The 27233-nt window shown below is 33.0% G+C and overlaps 2 protein-coding genes across 6 annotated transcripts in view; one reads left to right on the forward strand and one right to left on the reverse strand.

The window, feature by feature from the left end:
- Positions 1-27233, reverse strand: part of LOC129952880 (protein eyes shut) — a 133087-nt gene that overhangs the window by 68549 nt on the left and 37305 nt on the right. For all 5 annotated transcript variants that reach the window (XM_056065804.1, XM_056065803.1, XM_056065805.1 and 2 more), the window contains exons 3-4: positions 21073-22402; positions 18328-18476 (exon numbers count right to left, since the gene is read on the reverse strand). In XM_056065804.1, coding sequence (XP_055921779.1) covers positions 18328-18476; positions 21073-21914 — 991 coding nt within the window. In that variant the 5' untranslated portion in view covers positions 21915-22402. The remainder of the gene's footprint in view (positions 1-18327; positions 18477-21072; positions 22403-27233) is intronic.
- Positions 1-27233, forward strand: part of LOC129952881 (MKRN2 opposite strand protein) — a 134592-nt gene that overhangs the window by 62355 nt on the left and 45004 nt on the right. The window lies entirely within an intron of this gene.

Raw genomic sequence — 27233 nt, forward strand, 5'->3', positions numbered from 1 at the left:
GGATTAATCTTAATTGTTCCGGATTCATGAAACGAAAACATAAAAATGTCTCTTCTTCGTATTTTTATTTTCGTTCGTTTAAAAAGCTCAGTTAACATTTTAAAGCAATTTACCAGCCGCCGAAGATTAAACATAACGACATGATAAAAAATACATTATCTATACTCAAAACAACATTAAACATAAAAATTAAACCTCACCAGAACCCATCAGCAGTGTGTGTGATGAGGCGCGGTGTGGTGTGTAAAAGATGGGATAAGAATTCTCTTAATTATGATAGCAACAAGCACTTAACCATCAACCATCAACTCATCTCATCTCATCTCCTGCCTTGACTCAGCGTTAAAAATTGACAGCTGCTATCTATTCACGCTATGCCTTTTTATGACACTACTCAACTGCGATGCTTGTCCTTGGTCGTTTAATTTCATTGAGAATTGATTATACAACATGAATCCTTTAAAAAAAAAGTAAACAAAATTCCCTTTTTGCTCTTTTCTTATTTTTCTTCTTTTCGTTTTTATGCTGCTCTTCCTGGCCCATATTTTTCTGCATGGCAGGATATCCAAGTAGGTATGGAGCTTTGAAACGGCTCAAGACCTGTCCTAGGTCGAAGCCATAGTTGTTTTTTTTTTTTTGTGTAGCTATAATTGACACACAAAATCAGAGAGCGTAATTTTTAATCTTGCAAAGCATTAAAGAAGGGTAGGTAGATGTATGCAAAGCACAAGAAGACATAAGGATTTGCCAAAGAAAGAAAAGAGAAGCAACAGAAAAAAGAAAGGGATGGGGAAATTGTATGCATACAAAAATATAACCTTGCCAAGAGATTACTACCATTAATAGCTAGAAAAAAGGGATTAAAATATAAAATGAAGTCGCAAGGTTTTGCTTAGGGGCTTATGAGCTTCGATGAAGAACGGTAGGAAAACAATACAATGAAGCATTCATTTTCAAGTTTTGAGGAATTGAATGTATTTCTACTTAAATGGCTTTAAACTGATGTTTAAGTTGGTAACGCTGGAATTTGACAACTCTCAAACTCAGCTGTCATTTGAAGTGTCACAATTCCATTGGAATGTTTGACATTTACGATAGTGAATCGCTTAACAATCTTCCAACGCGTTAAAATTATTAAAACTTACAACAAAAATAATTTAAACGTTCAAATTCTGAAGAAATATGAAATAATGAGGTCTGTGCAGCATTCTTTTGCAAGTTTTGAGGAATTATATGTTTTTTTTCTACTTTAATGGCTAATTTTTAAGTTGGCAACACTGGAATTTAACAATCTTCCAACGCGTTAAAATCGTCGAAACTTACCTACATTCAAATTCTTAAGAAATTTGAAATGAAAAATAAGGCCTGTCATCATCGTAATGCTTATTTAAAAATATTAAAAGATTTTGGTCATGGTATTTGATTGAGGAACACGATAGAAAATAAAGTTCTGAGGAAATTAGGGTATCTACCACTTTATTTTGTGATTTGAAAGCTGGAATTTGACACCTTTCAAACTCAGCTTTCATATTGAAGTGTAACATTAGAACAGTTTTTCAACTTGTTAAAATTATTTAAACTTACTAAAAAAAGGATGGTTCAAGCGTAGTCTCATTTTTGGTACTTTAGTCATCAGAATCGAAAGGAGGTGTGCTTAAATTCCTGACCGAGAAAGACAGACCGTTGTAAAATATTCCACATTCATGTAGTACGGCTACAAAACAAATCTCTGTACTTGACAATACGAGTATACGACTGAAGTTGGGTTCGATTATCATTTGTGCAAGTACAAGTATTACGGTTGAATTGTTTGAAAAGGTGATAAAGTCAAAGCTTTTGATTCAATATTTAAATGAGCACTTTCGTTTAGTAGTAGTACCCGTAGGGCATGATGGTTAGTGCGTTGGATTGTCATGCGAGAGGTCTTGGGTTCGATCCCTGCCTATGCCATCTAAAGTTTTTTCACGGGTACTGCCTCTTGCAAGAAATTGAAAAATTCTCCAAGAGTAATTCTTGTCATGAAAGAGTTTTTTTCTCATATTTGCCGTTCGGATTCGGCTTAAAACTGTAAGACCCTTCCATCCCTGACAACAGTACTCTCACACAGGAATGGTTGAGAGATACCGGTGCAAAACTTTCAATACCTTTACTTTCTTGTTGGTTATGGAAGTAATAAACCCATAGTCTGGAACTGCCAGGGTTGCCATTGGGTGAAATTTTATTTAGCGAAAAAAATGTATTGCCATACCCATGGTAGACATTTATTGGAAATGTCTAAAAATTCCCTAAAATTTAAGCCCTTAAGATTGATATTTATCTCTCTAAGGACATTTTAGCTTTTAATGTAACAATAAAACGCGTATAATTTGAGTTTTTTTCATTAAATTTCTAAGACTCTGATGTATTTTATAATATAATCATGCTTGGTGAAGTCTTGTTAGTTCGAAATCGAACGTTCTACAAAAGTGTTCATTGCGGTTTATCCTTTACTTTCAATAGTATTGGTTTTTAATAAATTTTTTATTTTTCTCCCATTATATCCAAAATGACAGGACTCACAGAAAAAACGTTAGGAACAATTTTATAGTAGTTTTTATTTTCTACAAAAAAGTCCAACGCAACATATCGCTAAGATTTATAGTTTTCGAAATATAAGTATTCAAGTTTGAGCAGATATAAATCTCCACACATTTTCAAAATCTTCTACGACTAATATCTCATAAACCATAAATCCTAGCGAAATATACCTTGAAACTTATTTGTAGAAAATGGAATTTACTATTAATTTCGTTCACATTGTGTTTCTGTAGGTCTTACCATTTTCGAGATATTGTCAGGAAAATTTGAAATTTAAAAATAGTCATACAAAATCAACTAAAAAAATGCGTCTTCAGAAGTTCTACCATGTCATTATTTTCAGAACCAATATCTTGCCTTAAGACCAAGTTAAAAGACGCTACAAATAGGATTTGCGTTAGCTACGCTATGTCTTTAAAGGCCGAGACGGTATGTCTTTTTTCTAATAGAAGGTAGACTCGTCTTAATTTTTAAAAGAGGATAAAAGTTTTTCAAAAAAAAAAAATTGCGATAAATTAGCAAGTCCGTGTAGATTTTTTATGTTTGTGTTCTCCAAAGAAAGACGCAGTCCAATTTGGGACATCTGCTTTATTCACCCTCTTACATTGAGGGAATAAGATTTTCAGTGAAAGTGTGTTAATTAAATTAAGAAAAACGAGTAAGATTTAGCTTAAAACAAACAAAAACCAAAAACAACAACGTGAACTAGGGACGTGAATTACGGCGATTACTTTCTACTTTTAATCAATGTTTCTTTGAAAAGAAAGTTTCTTGCTGTTTACGAGTACGGCAATGGCTCTTTTCTTAAGTGGGTCAACATTTTGGTGGTTTGATTTTTTTTTACTTAACTTATTTAATCCCATTTACCGAGGGTTTGGGTATAATGTATAACTTTTTTTTGTTCTTTTGTATTTTTAAATAAACTCCTTGCTAATAAATATAAGACCGGGGTTAAAGAATTAAAGTACGAGCGTTTTATTGAATGAGGGGAGAAAACAAATTCAGATTGGAAAAGTTTGTATTTGGAAATAATTAATGTTGCGAAGTAATTCTTTTTTTTTTTAATTCTCTGTTGTTTGACCTTTGAACCCTATAACACTTTGGAGTTAATTTTTGTTAACTTTAAAATTATTTAAAAAGCGTAACAAGAAAGACTTGAAGGTATTAAATTGGCTTCAAAAATTCGAGCATTTTGACGGTTAATTTAATACATTTTGTACCGGATGGATTTTTTTTAAAGAAGTACTTTGTTACACTTTTTTTTGTAAATTTTAAGTGAAATACGAAACAATAAATAATTTTGGAAATTCTTTTAACGAATTCCGTAAAATTGCTTTTTTTTGACCACCAACAAATTGGGCTTACTGTCCTACTTATTCCATATTAAATAAACCAATTTAAAAACTATTTTCTCTTATGGTCTATTCACAATTACATACCTAATGTATTAAATTTTAGAAAGCAATTAACATAATTTGTTTAAGTTATTCATTTTTGAAGGACATAAAGATGGAGGTGGTTTTAGTATTGGCCAACACTGTATGTCGTACTTTAAGAAAATTTTCAGGAGTTTTTCTGTAAAACAAAATTTATTTGAAGTCGATATCTTTGTTCTTTCTTGAAATATCGAGGATTGAAAAATGTACCCTTAACGAATTGTTGGCATAAACTCCCGTTCAAACCACATAAAACATCGAAAAACGCCCACAAACAAACCATAATATTGAAAAAACATTCTAAAATATTTCATTTCCTATGTACCATCTCAAAAACAATATTTCGCTTAGCCGTAATTGGATAAAATTCAATGAATAGTTTTTAAGAAACATTTTCACGTTGGGCGCCACTTAACGAAAAAACAAAACAAAAACCAAATAAAAGCAAACAAGTTTCTACTATTCACATATGCAAAAAGAACATTTTGGAGAACAAATTTCGGATTTCAATTATTCTATTATGGCGTTTCGCTTTTTTTTTCATTTAAATCAAGTTTCTGCTCGCTTTTATTCTATATCTAAACTTGTCCGTTCTTTTTTGAATAAAAACCCATTCAGACGAAGCTAAACCACATAAATTGTGTGTTTTTTCGTTCGACACACTGGGGAATAATATTTTTAGATTCAATGTGAAAGAAGACAAAAAAAAGACCACACATAGAAAATAGAGGAAGGTTTTGAAAAAATCGAGTCTGAGGTTGGTTTCAAAGTATAAAACTGAAAAAAACCATTGAAAACTGTAGGATTTTCAAAAACGAAAAAAGAAACGAACATCGGATTTAATCATTTGCAGATCTAACCCCTTTTGGTTGTTAATATTTTCCAGCTTTTTTTCGTTCTAGGAACGAATATAAAAATTGTATTGCAAACATATATTTCATGCCAACCAAAACGTTATTCCATGTTCCTTTGTCCTTGTGGCAGGATGGCTTTCTCATCCGAGTCGGGTGCGCGGCAAGGCACGCCACGGCATCAGGCAGCGATTCTAAAAGGGCTGGTTCGCGCGATAGAGTGATAAATACATAAACTATAAAAGAGAACGATATTAACAAAAAAAAAAAAAAAATAGAAAAGAAGAGAAACAAATTGAAATTCTGAATTCAATTTAATCTCGGTAAAATCTAACCCAAAGAAACTAAACTAAAGGAAGCTGTTTTCATCTAAATTTGAAAAAAGGGAACTTAGAAGTTCGAATATGTATGAAATAAATTAAATCAAAGTATTGTCATTCGATATAAAGTCGGAAGAACCAATGCAAAAAAGAAAAACCAAGGTTGAAGCTTTTCTGGGCTGAACCTGGGTGCTTAAAAAAAAGAATTGAAAACATTGCACATACGACTACGTGGAACAAATGCTGAAAGTAATTATTTTCCTTTGGCGTTTTTACACGCTCGGCTTCGCTTTGTTCTTTGTTTTTCAGCGTATCCGTAGCGTATATGTTCCTTTGGTAAGCAGTGGAGCAAAGACAAAAAGTGAAAAATGTATATGCCCTTTTCTATCGGCGGCGGTGGTGGCAAAAAGAAGCTTTGTGTACCATAAAAAGGAAGCAACGTTTGGCGGATAAAATGTTTTCTATTTTTGTTTCGAAAAAGAAAAAGAAATAGAAAAATGGTCAATTTATATCGAAAGAATGCTGTTTTTTTATTTGAAAACATAGATTCATCTTTTTACCTCAAAACTCCACAAAAAATAAAAACCTGTGAAGTTAAAGAAAAAGAAATATTGAATCGATTACTTACTGTTATGAAAGTATAACTCAGACTCGAGTATAAAATAGAAAACTAACAAACTAAAAAGAATATCTGGGTCATAAGAACTTTTCTTAAATATTAGATTTCCGGAGAAAAGTTTTTAGTTTACATTTTTTTTCATTCTATGCTCACAAAAAAACATACAAATTATGTAAAGTAAGTGTTACAGAATCAGCGTTGCCACCCACAAAAAAGTTAACATCATTTTCGAATATTCGCTAGTTTTTAGTTCATTCAAAATAGACAAAAGTTCTTCAAATTTCGGAATCATTTGAATATCGATGAAACTTGGTTCAAATACTAAGGGTAACATTTTCTTATCGCAATATTTAAATAAATGCTGTTTGTTTAAAGAAAATTTACTAACCTCTTTTGTAACAATTACATGGTTAACAAAAAAGGTATACGATATTTTCTTATAGCATTGACCATCAAGAGTAATGGAAAAAGGAGTTACAAAATTTGTCCATGTTTTGAAAAACAATAATGTAGACACTAAATTTCAAGTTTGACAATAGCTGAAGTAGTTTTCGATACGAATTTTAGTACAAATTTGCATGACCAAAGCTGGAGAGAGAACCACTCACCCAAGGCGACGCAGATCAACAATTCCGCCTACCCGACCTAGGCGAAGTTAAGATAGCTATATTTAAACTGAAGTCAAACAAAGCTGTTGGGGCTGCAGGCATCGCTGCCGAACTATTCAAAGCAGGAGACGATGACTTGGTTGGGAGCTTGCACCAACTCATCTGAAAAATGTGGTCGGAAGAAAGCGTGCTCGTTGAGTGGAATCTCACCATAGTGTGCCCGATACATAAAGAAAAGAGACCCTCTTAATGCTCTGCCGTATTATGTGAACGTCTGAAGCCGTTCGTCAACAACCTGATTGGTCCTTATCAGTGCGGCTACTGACCAAATTTTCACACGACGGCAGATCTTGGAAAAAACCCAGGAGCTACAAATCGATACCCACCATCTTTTTATCGATTTTGAAGCCGTGTATGACAGCATCCATAGGGAAGAGCTCTTCAGAGCAATGTCTAGTTTTGGCTTTATCAAGGTCGAAAAAGATCTAACCGATGCATTTGATGTCAAAAAAGGTTTTAGACAAGGTGATGCACTGTCATGCGACTTCTTCAACATCGTTCTAGAAAGAATTGTGCAAAACTTAACCGTCAACACTAGAGGCACAATCTTCCAAAGGTCCATCCAATTACTCGGATACGCAAATGATATTGACATAATTGGAAGATCAAAACGTGATGTCAGTGGAACGTTTTTGAGCATTGCGACGAAAGCGAAGAAGATGGGTTTAGTGGTCAATGAGGGCAAGACCAAGTATATGCCGTCATCAAAGAAGGACATTAAACAACGACGTGTTGGACAAAACGTCACCATGGACAGCTATAACTTCGAGGTAGTTAAGGACTTTGTCTACCTAGGACCCGCCATTAACACAGACAACAACACCAGCGCTGAAATCAAACGAAGAATAACTCTTGAAAATCGCTCTTTCTTTAGACAATTGAGAAGTAAAGTCTTCTCGAGTATCTAAAAAAACACTCACCATCCCGGTTATCATTTATGGCGCTGAGGCCTGTACCCTGTCAAAGAAAGTTGAGAGCATAGATGGAGAATGGAGGAGAAGATATAACGACTAACTGTACGGGCTGTACAGCGACACTGACCTAGTTAGCAGAATTATAGTCCAACGGCTTAGATGGCTGGGTCATGTAGAGCGAATGGACATCAACGCTCCAGCCCGGAAGTTATTCGAATCCAATCCTGAGGGACGGTGGAGTAGAGAAAGACCGCGACTCAGTAAACGCACTCAGGTGGGTCGAAGACCTCAAACAACAGCTAGCTAGGGACCGAGTTGGCAGGAGGCGCATGTTGGTTGAGGGTCAGGTCCGCCCGGACTGTAGCACCAACTTATTTAAGTAATCGTACCAAAAAAGTACCAAAATAATTTGTGTCCGCACTGGCTTTAAACTTCCCATAGAAAGTTAATAAAATCGGTCCTAATTGTTGAATTGAAAATTTTGACATTTCTCGACGTTTCAAGGTTCCTAGGTTCTAAGTGAAAGAACTTCAGAAAGATGTCTGTGCATGCGTGTATACGTACGTCCGGGAAGTATGACATTTTTGACATTTGGTAAAATTTTGAGAAAATCGAATTGACATTTTTTTACAGAAAATAAAAACCTTAGAAAAACAAAAAGTAAAACTAGGTAAAAATTTACTTCGACTCAAATATTATGTCTCACAGAAAACATTCCGTAAATTTTGCATAAAAATCCAACAGTCAGTTTTTTCATACAAAATTAAAATCTACAATAAATAGTACGCAAATGCAATGAAAATTTAGCAAAAAAATTGGATTTCGACTAAAAACCTCTTTAACAAGAATAGATTTTGAATAATTTAACTAATAACTTTTTTAGAAAATCACGAAAGCCTACAAACCTTTTAAGCAAGACAAATCGGGAGACGGGATGGCAAGTTACCAGTGTGGGTCGCACCCCGCCTATTTTTTTGAGAACACAATATGTAAACATTATGTCAGGAGATCGAATACTATCGCTAAATAAACTTCATATAAAATTAATTAAAAAAAAATGTTTTTGCAGACCAAAAGCTATGGATGTTTTTACAATCTTGAAACTGTTTAACAAGCATTATAGTATTAATGGTGTACAAATTAAGTGTGCCCTACGTTTTTATCAAAGTTAATTCAAGAAATTTTCGTCTCAGCATCAGCTGAGATGTGAAGAAGTAACATTAAGTTTTAAACGAATTAACTTAAATTTTGAAAACAATATTCATTTAAACCGTTTTTATGATAATTGACCTTTTTCCAATATTCTGAAATGTCCATTTTATCTGTAAGATTATGATCTTGAGATGTGATGATTTGGAGATTTTGAGCTATTTGTCAATAAATTATGAAATGAATGCACCCAGTGTGTTATTTTTCTTCAGTTTCTTAAAAATAGAACCAAATGGAATAAAAAATTACCATGTGACCAAATGAGAAAAGAATGACCAAATTTGGTCGTAAACGATCAAACTGGCAACCGTGATTATAATATTTGAGAAAACGATATTTCTAACGTTTTGAATTTTAAATAGTTTTATATTGAATCTTATTACTTATAAAGTCTAATAATTTTTTTCATTGTATTCCTCGTCCAAAAGTTTTAAACCTAAAAACAGACATTTGCGTCAAAGAACATCAATAACTCTCACACTCTTGTATCAAATTTTGTCGATATATGAACCCGAAAAAAAGGAACTTACTTAGTTCCTGAGACCTTCTAAGTCCGTTGGCAACCTCTTAAGGGTCTGAGCTCCCTCCAACTTTTGCCTAATGACGCTGATTCCGCCTCGACTGTCCTGCGACATGTGCTTCTCGGTCGTCCAGCTATTCTTCCTTCTGGATTCACTGCATTGCTTGGCCTGCAATGCAGTCTTTACCTTTTCGAAGCGTATGTCCAATCCAATACAACTTACGCCTTCGTATTATAGAGTAAATAGGTTTCTGACTTGTCCATCTCATATACGGTTTGGCCAGAAAATCCCTAGGATATTACGAAGACATCTACTCACGAAGGTTTTGCTACTTTGTAATGGCCGTTCTATGTGCTGTAACCAGATTCGACATTTGTGCGAAACAGTAGGAGCTTTGTCCTTAAGCTGTTAAATTATTCTTCCAAATTTTCGGCAACATACCGAACGCCGCTTTTGTTGAAAGCTCTCTACTTTTTCCACCGGTTGGGAGAAAATATTTGTTTGGGAGGATGGTCGGCTTCTGAGGCTGATCATTTATGTTTTACCGGAATTAATTTTCAGCCCCACAACTTCTGCTTCTCTCTCTCTACACTTGTTGTCATTTAATGAAAATCTATGATTCTATGAGAGAGTAAGCTAACATCGTCCCCGTAATCCAAGTGCTTTAAATAGGATGTCAAAGTCCATTGGATCCCTCCGCTACCTGATAAAGCTGCGCGCTGTACATCGCTTATCACCAACAAAAACAATATTGGCGAGAGAAAACAGCCCTGTCTGACCCCGCTACGAAAGGAAGAAGTTGAATAATTCTTCTAAAGTCCTAACAAATTTTTTGAAATAACTTCAGTTTTAAAAGCTTAAAATAAACCGAAGTATTAAATCTATGAATTTCTGTCTGACGACTTTGTCTTGTTCCCAAACATCGGACTTCATGAAGTGGTAAACAAAATTCTTCGCCAAAAAAGCTTATCACGATTTCAGTAACCATGTATTAGAAGTGGCAAAATATTTCAAAAATTAGTGAAAACTAAAGGAGAAATCTATTGAAATAATACATTGCTCGTATTATAAGTTTTACTGTCATAAAAAACCCTCCATTGGCCAAGAAAACGCAATGATTTCTAAAAATTCTTTTCCCAAAATATTAAGTACTAGATTTTCGAATTTAAGAATAAAACGTAAAAGGTTTAAAATTTCTTTTATATTGCCTAATTTATTTGTTTTAAGCAATTATTTGACTATTTCGTATGCAAATTTTTAACTTTTTACTTTAGACGTGATGGTTAGTACGTAGGAATTTCATGCGAGAGGTCTTGGGTTCGATCCCTACCTGTGTAACCCAATTTTTTTTTACGGTTACTGCCGGAATTGACAAATCCTGCAAAAGTAATTCTCGTCATGAAAAGTGCTTTCCCAATTTTGCGGATTCGGTACATTAACTATAGCTTCCCTCCATCGCTAAAATGACTCGAACACAGGAATGGTTGAGAGTTGTAAGTCACTAGGCCCTAGTTCTCTACGGACTGTTTCGACACCTAATTTATTTTTTTATTTACTTTGGAAAAACGTAGACGTTATCATCATCATTTTGTAATAAATCACTTATAACAAATGATAGAAAACAAAATTTCGTTTCAGTATTCTGGACTTCTTTTTGGAGTATTTAAGTCTATTTTATTTGGTCTTAGGGTTTGCTTATTTGCTTAACTCTTTTAATATACAAATTCCTTTTTTCAATATCAAATTAAATTTGTTTATATTTGTCAAAAAATCAAAGTTTTAATTTGAATGTGCTTTAAAATTTCGAAAACAGAACAAATTATATCTGTTAAAAGGTATTAAAGGTATCAGCAATCTTTCTGAAGGTCTTAAAGTAATGTTTTTTTCTCAAAGTTAGTTATTGTTCGTATAAAATACTCACATCTTTTCAAATCCATATACTTTCGCATTCTTTTTCACTTGCTTTATTTTTTCTAAGCAGTATAGTTTGCTGTAGACAATCAGTCTTTTTTATTTGACCTACTGCAGCTAATGTAAGTAAATTTCTCAAAGATTATTAGACATTGCGCTTTAGCTTCCGTGCCATGTTATTTTGTAATACCCTTGCTTACTTTTGATATGAATCATAAAACTTTTACCTTCTGTAAACTTTTGATGCATGTAAGTAGATTAACTCAGTGAAAACTATAAGCCACCCATCTACCCACTTATTATCGTATATCTTTTATCTTTTTTTCTTGTGCGAAGGCTTAGATAGTAATCCTGTGAAATTGGTCTAATTTCGAAAAGGTGAAAGGACAGTTTTTTTTTTGTTTATAGCCTCTTTGACCTTACAAGAGTATAAAGTATAGAAATAATAATTTCTAAATCAACATCATTTATTATTTCCCATGAACTTAATAATTCAATAAATAAATGGGTGGGTAATACTTTAACTGTATATAATCAAGGAACATTGCAGAACGCAACCGCATGTTAATTATGTTCATATAAATAAATTAAAAATAATTGCTCCCTTATCGAGATAATTACATAGAAATTACATCAAAACCAACAACATCAAAAAAAGAGAAGAAAATAGAAACTTATGCTTAACCAGAAAAAATAAACCAAAAAAACATAAGCAATAACCCAACACCCCCACCCCTCCCATCATCATCATCGCAACAAACTAATTATCCACCTTTCTCACGCTTGGTGTCTTTCATCCCTAATATGGCTTCTAAGTGATTTCCCGCTTCTTCGGACAAAATCAAAACAATTTTCCACCCCCTCCCTTCCAATACATCAATATGAGTGCAAAGAAAAAATATAAAAACAACAAAAAGAAATAAAGAAGGAAAAATTCCCATAAGTAAGTTTTCCTTGATGTCATAACTGAATTACCTCGTTCGACAGTCGATAATAGCACGAAAAACACAACAAATCGCTTGGAAACCATATAAACTCTGCTTATATGTTCCTTGAAGATATTCTCTATTTCTTTTCTTTTTCTTTATTTTTTTCTACTTCTTCATCCCTTACACACGAACAAAAAAGATAGAAAATCTATATAAAAGAAAATATAAGTCAGGAAAATTATGCCAAAGAATATGGAAGTAGCAGCAGCAGAATAGAAAAAAAAGATCGAACATCTTTAACCACTTTCGTTTTCTTGATGTGTGATGTGTGCACATAAGAGAGACCTACTTTTCTCCAGCCCCTAAAAAACAACGAAAATAGGAAAAAAAAATAAAGACATAGGTATGGTCACTTTATTGATTTAACCAAGTCCTGTTCATGTCGATATAAACCCATACACACACATACATCCACTCGTAACATAGCTAAGTAAAAAAAACTAGGTAAGATAAAAAGCTAACAAAAAGTGGGTGGTGGCAGGCCTAGGCACAGATGCCATCAACCACCCATCCACCCCCATTCAAACGCCCATCAAGGGTTGGATGATTTTTGGCTTAGTTTGAGTAATTAGTGGTATTTTCGTACTCTCTTTGCCCACAAGAGAAATATAGAAATGCGGAATGAGGAATTAGGAAAATCATAAAGAAAAAGACCGAAAATAGCTTAAGGCAGAAATTATTTTCAGTTTCTTTTTTGGTTAGCTTTGTGTGTTTTTTGAATACGAATCCAGGATACCTTCTCTTGATGATGTTTCAGAAATTCAAAAAGGAATATTATGAGAGTGTGAGGCTTCAAACATTATTATGACCTAAAGGCAAACATGATTAAAAAGAAGCCCAGAAAAGTTATACCTAAGCTCAAGGTTTTTTGGTAGCAAGTGATATGTGTAAAGGTAATGCATAAGAAAAGTTCTCTGTTTGTGACGGTTTTCAATTCTGTTGAATTTTCAAAAAAAAAAAAAATGGTAGGTATAAGGTTTTGAACTTTAAAGAGAAAAACCTTGAAAGCAAAAAGTTTGTTCTTTGTTTTTGTTTTCCTATGAAATTCAAATCTTTTGACCTTTAAGAGGAATTCTTATTTTTTTGTTATTTCGAAAACGTGTGAATCGATTTTTGAAAAGAAAGAAAAACATTTATGTCGAATTTCATTGTCATATTTTTCCATTTTCCTTTAGTTACAAAAAGCAAGAAGTTAAAAATGACTCAACTGAGAATGTTTGGGAAGGTTTTGGAAAAGAACAAATTTAAGAAAACTCAAAAACTCGTTTTTTTTTTAGAATTTTGTCTGCTTTCGTTTTAGCACAGATTTTTGTTGGAAAGTTTCTTGATACATAATTTTTACTTCAGAGGTTTAATCTGTCTGTCCTCGACCCTACAGGCTAGATTATGTGATCGATTGACTTCAAACTTTAAAACTAAGGTTTTAAGCTGATTCGGGTTTGAAGTTCCTCAAATTTCTTTAAAGAGCAAACATAACAATCAAAAATAGATGCGACCAAAAGATTGCTAGAAATTTTCTCAAAATTAATTTTACTTAAATATTTGACGATCAAAAATGTGGGGTTATTAAAAATATAGGTACGTATTTTTTCTTCAAAATTTGATATCTCAAAAACAAGCAATTTTTTAACAAACTTTACTTTAAGTCCCAAGTAATTGCATACCTTAAACATTTCTAAGAAAAATTAAAAAATTGTATATCTAAAAAACAATGACACTTAATGTTTTGACGATAAAATGATTTTGCAGGTACTATTTTTAAAAGAACTTTGGATAAATGTCGTGTCTTAAATCTTTTTTTTAAATACGAAATCAAATATTTTCAATTCTTAAATTTCAATTCTGTGAAAATGGTTATTTTATGAACGCATTCAAGTTAATTTCAATTTTCAAACTTGGCAAAGGTGAGCTTTAGAGCTCATTGGATAAGTAGATCCAACTTCAACCATTCGTTTGATCCTTCAAAAGATCCTATCTGACGGAGGCAACGATTCTTTAATTTACATAATATTGTTTCATAAGTTGAACTCTCGTAGTATCCTACTCATTCACAGAAACAAATGTTTCCCCCAAGGAACTTTAATTTATTTCATTAAAATTTCATGCGTAGGAGTTTAAAATAAAGGTGCGTTTATGTGGAATAAACGATAAAAGATTCGAGCTGTCAGAACTGTAATCAACCCTTAAAAAAATTAACATTGTTTCAATATAATAGCTTCATACGCTTGACTGCTTTAATTGTTTATCGCAACTATAACATTACCGTGTGCCCTTAGTGAACTCCTTGTGTTCATTTTTCTGATATGATAAACCTTTCCATTCCTTTCATCGACTTTTAAAAAAAACAACTTCGCATTCATTCAAGCAAGTCCACAAAGTAATTTCGTAAAAAAACCTTAACCTCTACCAATTAAAATTCCACATTCTTGTCGTAAATTTTTCAATGATTTTTTAAAAAACCAAAAGCGACGAAACGAAGAAGACAACACAAAACTGTCATCGTGCAAATATCCACAAACGAATAATTATGACAAATTACACTTTGAGCTGTCAAGCGGTAGATATGCCAGCCTCAAAATCTTTCATTAAAAAATATTTATTTATAGCTTTTGCTTTACCTATAGCTTCATAATACCTTTTCATATCTCGTGTGAAGGTGTAATACGAGCATCTCTATACTACATGTCGTATGATGTGTATGGGCTTTGGCTTTCAACTACGACGACGATGTCAGATTATAGGTTCTCCTCTGTAAAATACCTCAAACCTCCTATAAGTTTGTAAGCAGGGTGATTCGAATCTCGTTAACTTGAATAGAATTTTGTAAGGAAACATACTTCTCTCACTTTTTGACAGGTGTTAATTCCTTTCGAAATGTTACAAACAACAAGTTTGTTCTGCCAAATAGTACTTATGCTCTCGGTAGATACGATTTCCAGGGAAATCTATTTTGTGTACGAGTTTCCTGGAAAATTTAGGGCAAGTAGGCTGATAAGTACTTTGCCACCTAAAATAGTATTAGGCTATAATAAGAGATCTGAATTCACTGGAAATAGTCATGTTGAACAAGCCTGCAACAAATTGAATTCATGCGAACCGACCTTAAGGTTTGCTGACAGTAAATTTTTGACAGATACATTTCAAAGCGGAGTAATGGATTTTTTTAAGAGGCTTTAAAAGCTAGAACTGACGTTTTCTTTTGAAGAAAAAATAGAAAGGTAACTGATGACATAATAAGAGTTTTCATGGAATGTCGTAAGTTTACAAATTTTGTAAAAAGATAAGTTCACCAAAAGTTTGAAAGAACGACCTTTTCATTTTTTTGTCAATTAATGCTGTGCAATTGCATCACGTATTCAATAAACGTTAAAAAAATGACACATGAGGTTTGTGATAGATGAGACGTGTTCAGACTTCGGGTTTTTTTTGTTTTTAATATAGAACCTATCCCGAAGAGTTCCGAAATCGGAACCGAATTTCACGAAATGATAAACAGATACACATTCACAGCAAAATAAGATTCTTAAAGTAAAAAGACGTAGATAAAATTTGTGGTTGAACAAAATCCTTCGAATATGTCAATTTCTTGATTTTGTAAACTTTTTCTGCCCGAAGTAAAGAAAGCCTTAAGTGAATTTAGTTGAAGTGGAGTTCAATTAAAACAAAAATTAACATTAATTGACAGATCTTTTTTAAACGTTTCAATCTTAAAGTTATACGTAACTGAACACGTTCTGAGTGTTCTCTGCGATTTCATATGTATAATATTTTTGAACAAGCCTTGTTCTTAAAAGTCACAATGACGTTTAAATAAGTTTGTACAAATAATTTTGATAATTGACTAGTTTAGATTTCTAAGATTCCTGAAAATTTTCTCAGCAACCAAATTAGCTTTGAGAATTCGAGCCATTCAAATCCTGGTCTCCGATTTCTGACAACAAAAGTGAACAATTCTTGTTCTTTTGTTGCTTTGGTAATTTATTTCTGTTTTGACGTTTGACCCTCGCTTTCCATTGTTAACCGCTGTCCTTGATCGCGTTCTATTTGAACTACAACGTATAGTTCTATAGAAGATATGGAACTCAATGGACAAAGTTATTTCCCTTCCCACCTCCATTTAACCATACAAAATTTGACAGTTGACAGAAAATTTAACAGCTCCTTATTTAAGCAACTTATCAAAAGACTCATTCCTTTTAAAACCAGTTATAGCTGTCATTAAAATCAAACTGAAAAATTATATTATACTTTATTTTTTTTTGATTTAAAAAATTCAAATAATGATCGATTAAAAATTAATCAAAAGATCAATTTTTTTTAATTAATAGAATTTCAACTTTTGATTGCTAAAAACATTCTTTTATTCAATTAGTTTTGACAAAAACTCATTTCCTAAAGAGCTGTCAAAAAATAAATCGAATGTGATTTGTGTATCGATTTTGAACAATTCCAATGACAGCTTTATGTCAAAAAAATGTCGCGTCTAGATTTTAATCAGAAATATTTTATTCAATGACAGAAATTTTCAATGTTCAACCTGTCAAAAATCTACAATAAATTCTGAAAACCAATAATATTGGTAAATGTTTCCTCTAGTGGAACTTATATTCACAAATGTCAAAAACTTCATTTCGCTAGGAGTGACACACATAAATGTCTGTAAAATTTTATGTTTCTTTGACATCTGTCATCTTTAAGAAAATAATCGATTTCTCATGTCATGTTCCAAATTCAGGAGAAAAATCTCGATTTATTTTCTCATACATATAAATTTATGTTGCTAAAACTCAAGAGACTTAAAATTGGTCAACAAAAATATGAGCCACCCCGTAAAAAACGATATGCCTATTGAAAATTCCTTTCATAACTCTGGCTCTGATCTATGTACGAACCAATCGAACATAGATATAGTCCTTTTTCAATATATGAACACGTCTTTTTTTCTTCGGTATTCCAATCCGATGACAAATTTAGATTTATGGACAAAAATTCGAACCGTAATCAATTTTTACTTTTGCAGACGTGTTACCCAAGTAATTTTAAGCTTAAAGTTGCCGCCTCTATACCTATGAGATGAGTTAACTTATAGGATGCAGGATTATCTATAAATATAAAAATCCTTCGGCATCAGTTATTTTTTGGGAGAACACAAATTTTTCTGATTACTCTGATTTGAAAATGAGTTTTTGTTTTTGTTTATTATTTTTGTGTTGTTGTTGCTTTTCTGAGATATCCTTAAAGGATTTTCTTTTTATATCTTACCAATATACTATAAATACCGAATACCTGCCATTAAGATAAAATTTTTATTGTTTTCTTGGTTGGGTAATGTTGTGGAAGGATTTTGTCTCTCTCATTGAATTGAATAAGGGTGTATATGCGATAATCCAATTTATTGAATTAGAATATTTCTTTTTTGCTTGAGAGAAAAATAATGCAATTATTAGATTTCCAATTTATTTAAGGGCAAAATTAGGTTTTCTCTTTTTTATTTTTGTTGTTGGTTGTACCTATAAAAAGGATGTACGCAGGATTAAAACAAAGATGGTGAGAAAATTGAAAAGCTTATACCTGAACCTACCAGCAGTAATTTGTAAATTATTTTCTAACATTTATTTTACCCAACTAAAGGCATTTTTGTTGGTCAAGGTCTTCAATAGCAAAATATCATAGAATCTACAACAAGGATGTTTATTCAGAATGATTGACCTAAATGCCAGTTTGAAAACATATCAAACACTCATCCTCATATTTTTGAAGTAAACGTAACATTTATCAAAATCAGAAATTTATTCGAACGATATGTCAAAGATTTATGATGAAGGTATAGAAAATATACATATATGAGAACCAATAAATAGAATTGTCAAGTTTGACTGGCATGAGGAAATTTGAAATTTTCATGGTAGAAAAGTTCCTCCATAAAAGCCTGGAAGATGTCTTCCTGAATGGAAAAGATCCTCACCAGAAATATTTCTTGATGATTTAGATACCTTGAAAACTTTAAAAACTAGTAACATTTGGATTTAAAACTTCCTCAGGTGTGTTGGATAAAAACCATAGTCTGTATTGCAAATTTCAGTTATCAATTGTTATAGTTGATAAATATTGATTGATTTTTTTTTTTTTTGCAAAACTTTATTTATTTAGAAATGAAACCATTCTTAATTGATTACAACTGACAACAGTCTGGAACATTTTCAATTATCAACACTTTTACCAGTTTATATTTGATATTTATCAAAAGTCAATTGATAGATCTTTAAGGGTGCACATTTTTAAAAAATAGTTGCCATTTCTTTAAAGACTTACCTGAAAATCCATCTTCGCATGTACAATTATAATACGCTACTCCATCAATACAAGTTCCTCCATTTTGACAAGGCCCCGACCAACATTCATCCCAATTTGTTTGGCACTGTATCCCTGTGTATCCATCTATGCAATAACATGAATATGAGCTAAAAAAATAAAAATTATGAAGACAAAAATAAGTTAATTTAAAGCCTTTAATCAGTTGAACAAAAATTCCGCAGTATTAAAAATTCCTTGGAAAAAAAAACACAAAAGCAGAATAAATTAAGATTCCGACAAAACCCCGGTAAACCATTAGTTCGACGAGTTTTCTTTTTTTTTTAAAGTGCTTTTAGTATTAGGCAAATCGGAATCAAGTGAAAACTGAAAACCTTGCGCAAAAAGCCTTCATCATCATCGAGATCATCATCATGATAGCGAGGGATAAGTTTCAGTATGGTACAAACCAGGAACAAGCATTTTCTAATAAAACATTCAACGCTAACAGCAGCAGACCTCTCGTCCATCCGGTGGAATGTGTGTTGTTCAAAAACACACAAAAACGAAAAACCAAAAAAGAATTAGGCTGAAACTAGGTTGCCAGTAATGTTATACATTTTTAAGTTAAGGTTTTAAAAAAGCAAATCCTAAATAACTTAATTTCAATGTTTTTTTTTTTTTAATTTGAACGTTTTTTAAACAACAAAAGTAAAAAACTGAATTTTAAATTCTGAAAAGCTCAAGACACATCAATAATTTTTGGAAGATTTCGTAAAAAGAATTTCCCTCGCTTAACTTCTCTACAAGTGTTTGAAACTCTCAAATCTTGTTTGCTGAAATAAAAGTCAAAGTTCCATAGAACCTAAAATGATAGTAGTTAGAATTTTAACGCATTATTCATATCCACAATTTAGGAAGATGAAACATTCAGAGTAAAATTTTACTCAAATGAAGTTTTATTAGACCCAATCGCAGAACTCCGAGGGATAATTTCTTTCACTTTTATTGTGAATTCCCTGGATATACAAATTTGCCAGTAGAAAGGTATTTTCAGAAATCATTTTTGTATATTCAAAACTTAGGAAGGTGTGGAAAACTAATCGCGAATCTTCATGTGAGAATATTTTCACGTGGAATATTTTCTGGTGTCATGAATTTAATTAGAATTACATTTAAAGGGATTATTCTTTCTCACAATTTATTTCACTCGGTGAATAAAAATTTCCCTAAGGTGTATTTTGCCAAGAATGAATATTTTTTAAGAAATTATTCATTTTGACTTTGATTCAATCGGAGGAAAATATATCGCACGATATATTTCACTTTTAATATTTTGTGGTATCGTAAAATTCCATAAAAGTACATTTCCCTTGTAGAAACAAATTTCAAGGGATTATTTATATTCACAATATCAAAACTTTGCACAAATTCAGAGGGAATTATTCTCACTATAGTTAAACATTAAGTTAAATTGGGTCCAATCGGGAATATTCATTTCACTTGGCAAATTTTATGGTATCGTGAATTATCTGGGACATACACTTTTGCAGTAGTAAGAAATTATTCATGTTCTCAATTTCGGAAAATTGAAAAAAATCTGAAGGAAATTTTACTCACAATATCTTAAATGAAGTTTTATACCCCAAGTAAAAAATCTCCAAGGGAGAATAACCTTTACACTCAATTATTTGCTGATATACGAGTATTAAAATTCCCTTGCAAATGCATTTTTAGAGTTCAATGATTTTTTCATATTATAAATTTCGGGAGATGTGAACAATTCTGGGGGAAACTTTACTTACGAAAACCTCCAAGGAAAAATTCATTTTCAAGTTTTCCCAGCAGAAAACAATTTTAAGGGATTATTCATATTCACAATTTCAAGATAAGAAAAATGAAGGGAAATTCTTTTCACGTTAGTTTCTATTTTATGGTATCGTGAATTTAACTGGAAGTTAATGTTCCCATTAGAAAGAACTTTATTCATAATTTTGGAAGATAGAAAATATTCTGTGAGACATTTTACTAATGACAACCCAGATTAGGTTCTTTTTGGCTAATTTTCACGTAAGAATTTATTCCACTTGGGATATTTTCTGGGATCGTGAATTTCACTTAAAATACATTTTCCCAGTCAAAGTAAATCTAAAGTGACTATTTATAGTCACATTTTTGGGAAGTGAAAACAATTTTGAGGGAAACTTACATCAGGATATCTCTTATAAAGTTTTCCTGGGAGAATTAATTTCACTCGGAATATTTTCTGTTATCGTGAATTTATCCGGAAAATAAATTTTCGGTAAACAGTGACAGCAGAAACAAACTTTTGAACGTTCCAAAGAGGGAACAAATCAAATAGGAAACATTTCATTTCCAATGAGCTCCTTTTGGAAAAATGTTCATAACAAAATTTCGAAATTTTTCTTATCCATTTGATTTTTGTATTTCAAAGAATTTCCAAATAACAAAAAAATGCGAAAATTCTAAAAACACAATACCGACGTAAATTGATAAAGCCTATTAAAACTTGAAGACAGAAGTTGTTGAAATCGTTCAGACTTGAAACACTTTAATGAAATAGAGAGATTTTTGGTCGAAATGAAATTTTCTTACTCATTTAATTTGTTTTAAATTTTTAACTGTTTTCTTTTAACATCCCTGTTTCTAAGTGGTCAGAAAACACAAAACGAACAAAAAAAAAAAGAAAGAAGAAAATCAAACGAAAACGAAAAGTATAATGCATCAAAAGCCCACCCAACTTACCTATTTAATCCATCAATGCAAACGCCAAACACACAAGGATTGCTGAGGCAGGCAAAACCGGCCTGTCCGCCCCTCAAAATGGCCAACATCCAAAGGAGGCCAAATAGCCATGAGTAGGACTTTAGCACTGACAACGTTGATTTTGATGTTGATGTTGGTGTTGATTTTGTTGCAGTTGTTAGAAGAGTCCTTTGGGGCTGTTTCACATGATGTTTCTGTTCGTGTTCCTGTTCGTGTTCCTGCTCCTGGTCCTCTGGTTCCTCTTGATTGGGATAAGAATAGCGTAAGGTTGCCATTGGCGACGATGACGATGAGGACGACAAGGACGACGAGGACGATGACGACGACGGTGGAATTGATGTTAATGGTGGTGTAGCTGTTGTAGATTGTTCTACTTTCTGTTCCTGATGCAGCTGGAACTGCAGTTGCAGTTGTTGCTGATGATTGTTGGGATGGTCAAAGTGACGACGGTGGTGCTTGTAATCAGGTGGTTTCTCAATAGTTAGGTGTCTACATTGATTGCTGTTGTTTTTGTTGTTATTATTGTTGTTGTTGTTGTTGGAGTCAAGTTCAGAATAGGAGGAGGATCTGTGTCTGCTTCTGAGCCTATAAGTAATACAACTTGTTAAAGTGCCCATCGTTTTGTCATCGACTGATACCGATGATGATAACTCCTCTCCAGCTGCCTCCTGCTCCGTTGTTTCTGTTGCTGTTTCTGATGATTTAAAGGTTCCTTTTCTGATTCTACTATCACTGATCCTGTTGCGGCTGAGGGACTTGCATCCTCCCCTGATGTGAGTGCCACCATCGTCGTCCTCGGCTGCCGCCCTATTGGCAGTCATTGTACTGCAATTTCTTCTTCTTCAGGTTTTTCTCGTTTGTTAATACTGGAGCCGAAATAAAATGGATATCCTTCAATGAAATCAGGATGAACAAAGAAAAAATGCTGAAAGGAGCTCGTGTATTATCCTTCTCCGAGCTATCAGCAAGAGGCTAACTGATGGGCTGGTCTTCTAGTACTGCTATTCCTGTTGCTGCTGCTCCTGCTGCTGTTGATGGCTTTGGTGTTATTTACTTTAAATGCAATTCTGTTGCTGATGCAGTCCTTTGTAGACGGTGGCATTGATTGATGGGTATTTGTTGCGATGTGGTTGTGTTACACAGAGAAAAGCGAAGGTAAAGTCCTTACAATCAGTCAAAGTGAGTTTTACTTTTCTCTATTTATTTTTTTTCTTGGACTCCCTTCAAGGATTGGCAATTGATTGGAGTTATTATGGGTTTTGTTGTTGTTGTTATTGGTTTTGTATTTTGTTTAAGAGAGGAGAGATTCCTGGAATGAAAACAAGAAGAACAATTTTCAAATTAACTTAAATGAATATTGCTTTAACAAAAAATAGTTAGGGTGGAATGTGTGCTTTTGGGTAAGAACGGATTTGAAATATTTTTGGTCTTATCATGTTTTGGGCTTTTCGTGAGAAAATTAAGTGACATTAAAATTAAAATTTGTATATATAGACTATTTTAAACAAATAAAGGATACAAAGATTTAGATACAGATACAGTTTTTAAGTATCAAGAAAAAACAGAACAGAACAAATCCTAGAATCATTTTCCGAAAATCGCGATTTTGGAGGTAAATACAAAAAATATAATTTGGGAAGAAATATAAAGAGGCTAGGTTGTTTTGGCCTTTTTTTTTAAACTGTCAATTCAATTTGTCTAAAAACCATTGATGTAGATTCTTAAAAACTGACGGTTACAATAACTCACGTTAGAAATTAATTTCATATTTGAAATAATATTTCTTCTATGAAACCGTTCATTAATGGAAAAGTTAATAATGGAGGCAAAGCTTATCTAATTTTCGAAAGGAGAACGTTAAAATTTGTCTTCCATCAATTTTTTCGAAATGTGTTACCTTTTGAGATAAAATAATGAAGTGCTTTTTATTATTATTTATGCATACTTAGTTCCTAATGTTTGTCAACAAATGGCTCCAGAAGTAGGTATTGTTCGAATTTGCCATACATTAAAAGCCATGAATTAGGCACAGACACAGCTGACACATTTGGAGCTATCGAGAATAAAATGTCCCTAGGAATTTATCCCATTAAGGAAATTTTTAAATGTTTACGTACTTTTCTCTGTAAGTTTAAATGTAACACATTCAAATATTAAGATCCTAATTCCTCCAAAAAAAAGGGAGACCCTCTAAACGGCACCAACTATAGATTAATCAGTCTACTTAACATCGCCTGCAAAATCTTCTCTGCCGTAATATGTGAACGTCTAAAGCTCATCGTCAACAACCTGATAGGTCCTTATCAGTGTGGTTTTAGACCAGGAAAGTCCACAGGCGATCAAATATTCACATTACGGCAGATCCTGGAAAAAACCCAAGAACACCAAATCGACACCCACCATCTTTTCATCTACTTCAACGCCGCATATGACAGCATCTACAGGGCCCCTGTATAGAGCCATGTCTAGTTTTGGCATCCATGCCAAACACGTCTGTTAGTGCAGGATTACCATGGAGAATTCACGCTGCTCCAAAAAGGTTGGGAACAACTTAACAGAACCTTTCGATGTCAAACAATATTTTAGACAAGGCGATGCGCTGTCAACCGATTTTTTTAACATCGTACTTGAAAGAATTGTGCAGAGCTCACACTAGAGGCACTATCTTTCAAAAGTCTGCCCAATTACTGGCATATGCTGAGGACATTGACATAGTCGGAAGAACTCAGCGTGATGTCAATGGGGCTTTTGTTAGTATTGAGACAGAGGCGCCAAAATGGGCTTAACGGTTAACGAGGGCAAAACAAAGTAATTGCTGTCGTCAAGAAAGAACATACTACACCGAAGTCTTGGTCAAAACGTCACCATCGACAGACGTAACTTTGAAGTAGTCAAGGACTTCGTCTACCTAGGTTCCGCTATAAACGCAGAAAACAACACCAGCGCTGAGATCAAACGCAGAGTAACTCTTGCCAACAGCTGTTTCGTTAAGCTAAGAAAGCAATTGAGTGGTAAAGTCCTCTCTCGAGGGACCAAAGTGCCGCTATATAAGACCCTTATCATCCCCGTCCTGCTATACGGTGCAGAAGCATGGACAAATGCGGATGAAAGCACCTTGGGTCGGTTCGAGAGAAAAGTTCTTCGTGTGATCTACGGTCCCGTATGCATCGAAGGGTAGTGGAGGAGAAGATGGAACGACGAGCCGTAGGGGCTGTACAGTGACGTAGACTTAGCCAGAAAGGTAAAAGTTCAACGACTAAGATGGCTGGGTCGGGTAGAGCGCATGAAAACCAATGCCCGGAATATCCACCCCGGAAAGTTTTCTAATCCACACCCACAGGACATCGCAGTAGAGGAAGATTGCTGAACAGGTAGCGCGCACAAGTGGAAGGGTACCTCACCCAACTTGGAGCGCGAAATTGGAGATATCTTGCTAGGGACCGAGCTCGATGGAGAAGTTTGTTGGGTGAGGTCCTATTTCCCACAGAACTGTAGCGACACCATAAGTAAGCAAGTAAGGAAGTAATTCCTCCAAAAATTTCCTAATATGGAAAAACCCCAAGGAATAGTTTTGACACTATTCATGTTTCCGATTCTAAAAGATAGACAAAATTTCGTGGAAAACCGTCCTCGTTAGGTTAGGTCAAAAACCTTTAAAGAAGCTTGATTAGGGGTACATGTCAAACGTAAGGAAAATTACTCTTTAAGTCATTTTAAGCTATGTTATTATGAAAATTCAAAAATAGGGAACTTTGTTCTATAACACCTCGAAGCCAAGGTTTTGTCTGGTCTGTGGAAAATTGCTTCAGCTGTAAAAAAGAAAGGACATACTTCATCGCATCGTAGCTGATGGTAAAAATTAGATTTATTAAAACAAAAAGAATGTCTAGAGACTGTCCACTCATTCCTTTTTATCTCAGGCCGAATATTAACGCTGTCAAGATTATGCTGTGTATTTGGTGAGGCCGGGTTGATGCCAATTTGTATTGATTCTTGAAACCCAGTTACAAAAATTACTGAACAAAAGTATTAGTTTCAGTGGCTAACGATGGGCAAATTTCTTGACAAAGTTTTACAATTAATTCAAAACCTAATAACTTTTATCGAACTCAGTACCTTTGTTTTTGTTTATTAAGATTTCGGTTGAATGAAATTGATTTCCGTATGGTTTTTCTTGATATTTTTGTAGTACCTCGTAGACAATTTTTGGTTCAAAATGCCGATATTTTGATTGAATGGCAATTTATTTGAAAATGTTGTGTTAATATTTTGTATATTTTCGAATTGAAAGTTGTGATTTATAAAATTATTAAATAATAATAATTTAAAATTTTATGAGATCCTAAAATCAGAAAATCAATTAAACTTTTACGACACTTTTTTTGAGAACTCAACCACAGAAATTTGAAAATGGCTTCCAATTTTAAAGTTATTGAATATTTGTTTAAAAAATTGAATCAAATACATCACAAATGTATTACTCAAGCAACTTATTCATAACGAAAATTTATTTCAATCTTTTCATTATTTCCTGAGAAACTTCAAAAATAATTTAACGGTTCTGAAGCAAAACTAAAATATATTTTTACATTGAAAAAATGCAAGTTAAGAAAAAAAAATAAAAAAAACTCTCATACAAATCTTAGGTCGTTTTTGAGAAAATTCGAATTTTTGATTTTTTACCAAAAATTTGTATCGAGACTACTGTGAGTTTTTATCTTAAAAATATGGCTTTAGGTTTAGGCTGTAAGAGTGGGGAAAAAGAGAAAACTTGATTACAAATTTGTTTTAAATTGATTTGCAACTCGAATATTAAAAAAACGTGTTTTGGAAAACTTATTTCACATTATGGAAAATATTGTTGTTAAGATTCGGTGAAATAAAAACAAAATCAATTGCATGTTTTGTTTACATACAAATTAAGTCCCCAATATCTACAAAAATACAGCTTTCTTAAACTATTGATTATTTCCTTTTTTAAGTTCCTATAATGATAATTTGGCTTTTTGGAAAAAAAAAACCTTGCGAAAAACTTAACAAATGTCAAAGAGTTGCTTTTGTAATAAACAATGCTTCTCGAAATAGGCGATCTAATTTGGCATAAAACTTAAGGTCCATCCTTGACAAATCGTGGCTGCAAGAAGAATTGAGAGTTGTAAGTCCCAAGAGCATGATTCTTTATACATGGTTGCCCTAAATAGCTTTAATAATAATAATTTCAAAGATCTTAGATTTTAATGAACAACTTAAATTACATAGAAACTTGCTAAGATCAACGAAAGTTGATCACTAGGCCGGGATTCTTTATGATAATAACGAATAAAAAATTAAGAAAATAAAAGAGTATCACATCACTGAGGTACATAGTTGCCCTAAATAGCTTCTTTTTTTAATGATTTCACAGATCTTAGATTTTAATGAACAACTTAAATTACATAGAAACTTTCTATAAGATCAACGAAATAACCATGCATATTTAATATACACTTCATGTACCTACAAATGTTAGCTTAAAGTGAAATATTGATTCTTATCTTTTTAACTTTTTGACTATTAATTCGTTGGATTAAACACTTAATCGCTATACAAAGTTATTCCTTGTTTCCCCTAAATACGACAGGGTATGTTATGTATAAAGACGACCGGAAGCTTCATAATATAGATAAACTTTAAAGTGATTCCGCCGTAATTTCATATACGAATTTCAAAAAACAATTTATCATGTAGCAGGTACATAAAAGACTATAATATGTATAGTTTCAAAAATTAAATCCATAAAAAGCAAGCATTTTGCATCCTCATAAGCAATAAGCATGCATGAACGCAAAATAGATATACTTTCTGTTTCAATGCACCTTCATCTATGTTCTACGCAACTTCATAATATTCCCTACCCATAAGCCCAACAAACAACAGTCTTCTATATTTTGTTCTCGTATATTGAAGCTTGACTAAAAGTTCTTTATTTTTCAGTGCACAACTTAGGGCATGAATGGACCGATAACAATGTACACACTTTGCAATGTGCAAAGCTAGTTGGTGCACATAGAGAATACACCTCAGTTGGTTCTAGGGTTGCCGCTAATAAATATTATATACCTATATTCTTTTTTAAATGTTAAGCAGTTTATTTGTTATGA

Source organism: Eupeodes corollae, chromosome 3 (genome assembly GCF_945859685.1).
Source record: "Eupeodes corollae chromosome 3, idEupCoro1.1, whole genome shotgun sequence".
Taxonomy (NCBI): Eukaryota; Metazoa; Arthropoda; class Insecta; order Diptera; family Syrphidae; genus Eupeodes; species Eupeodes corollae.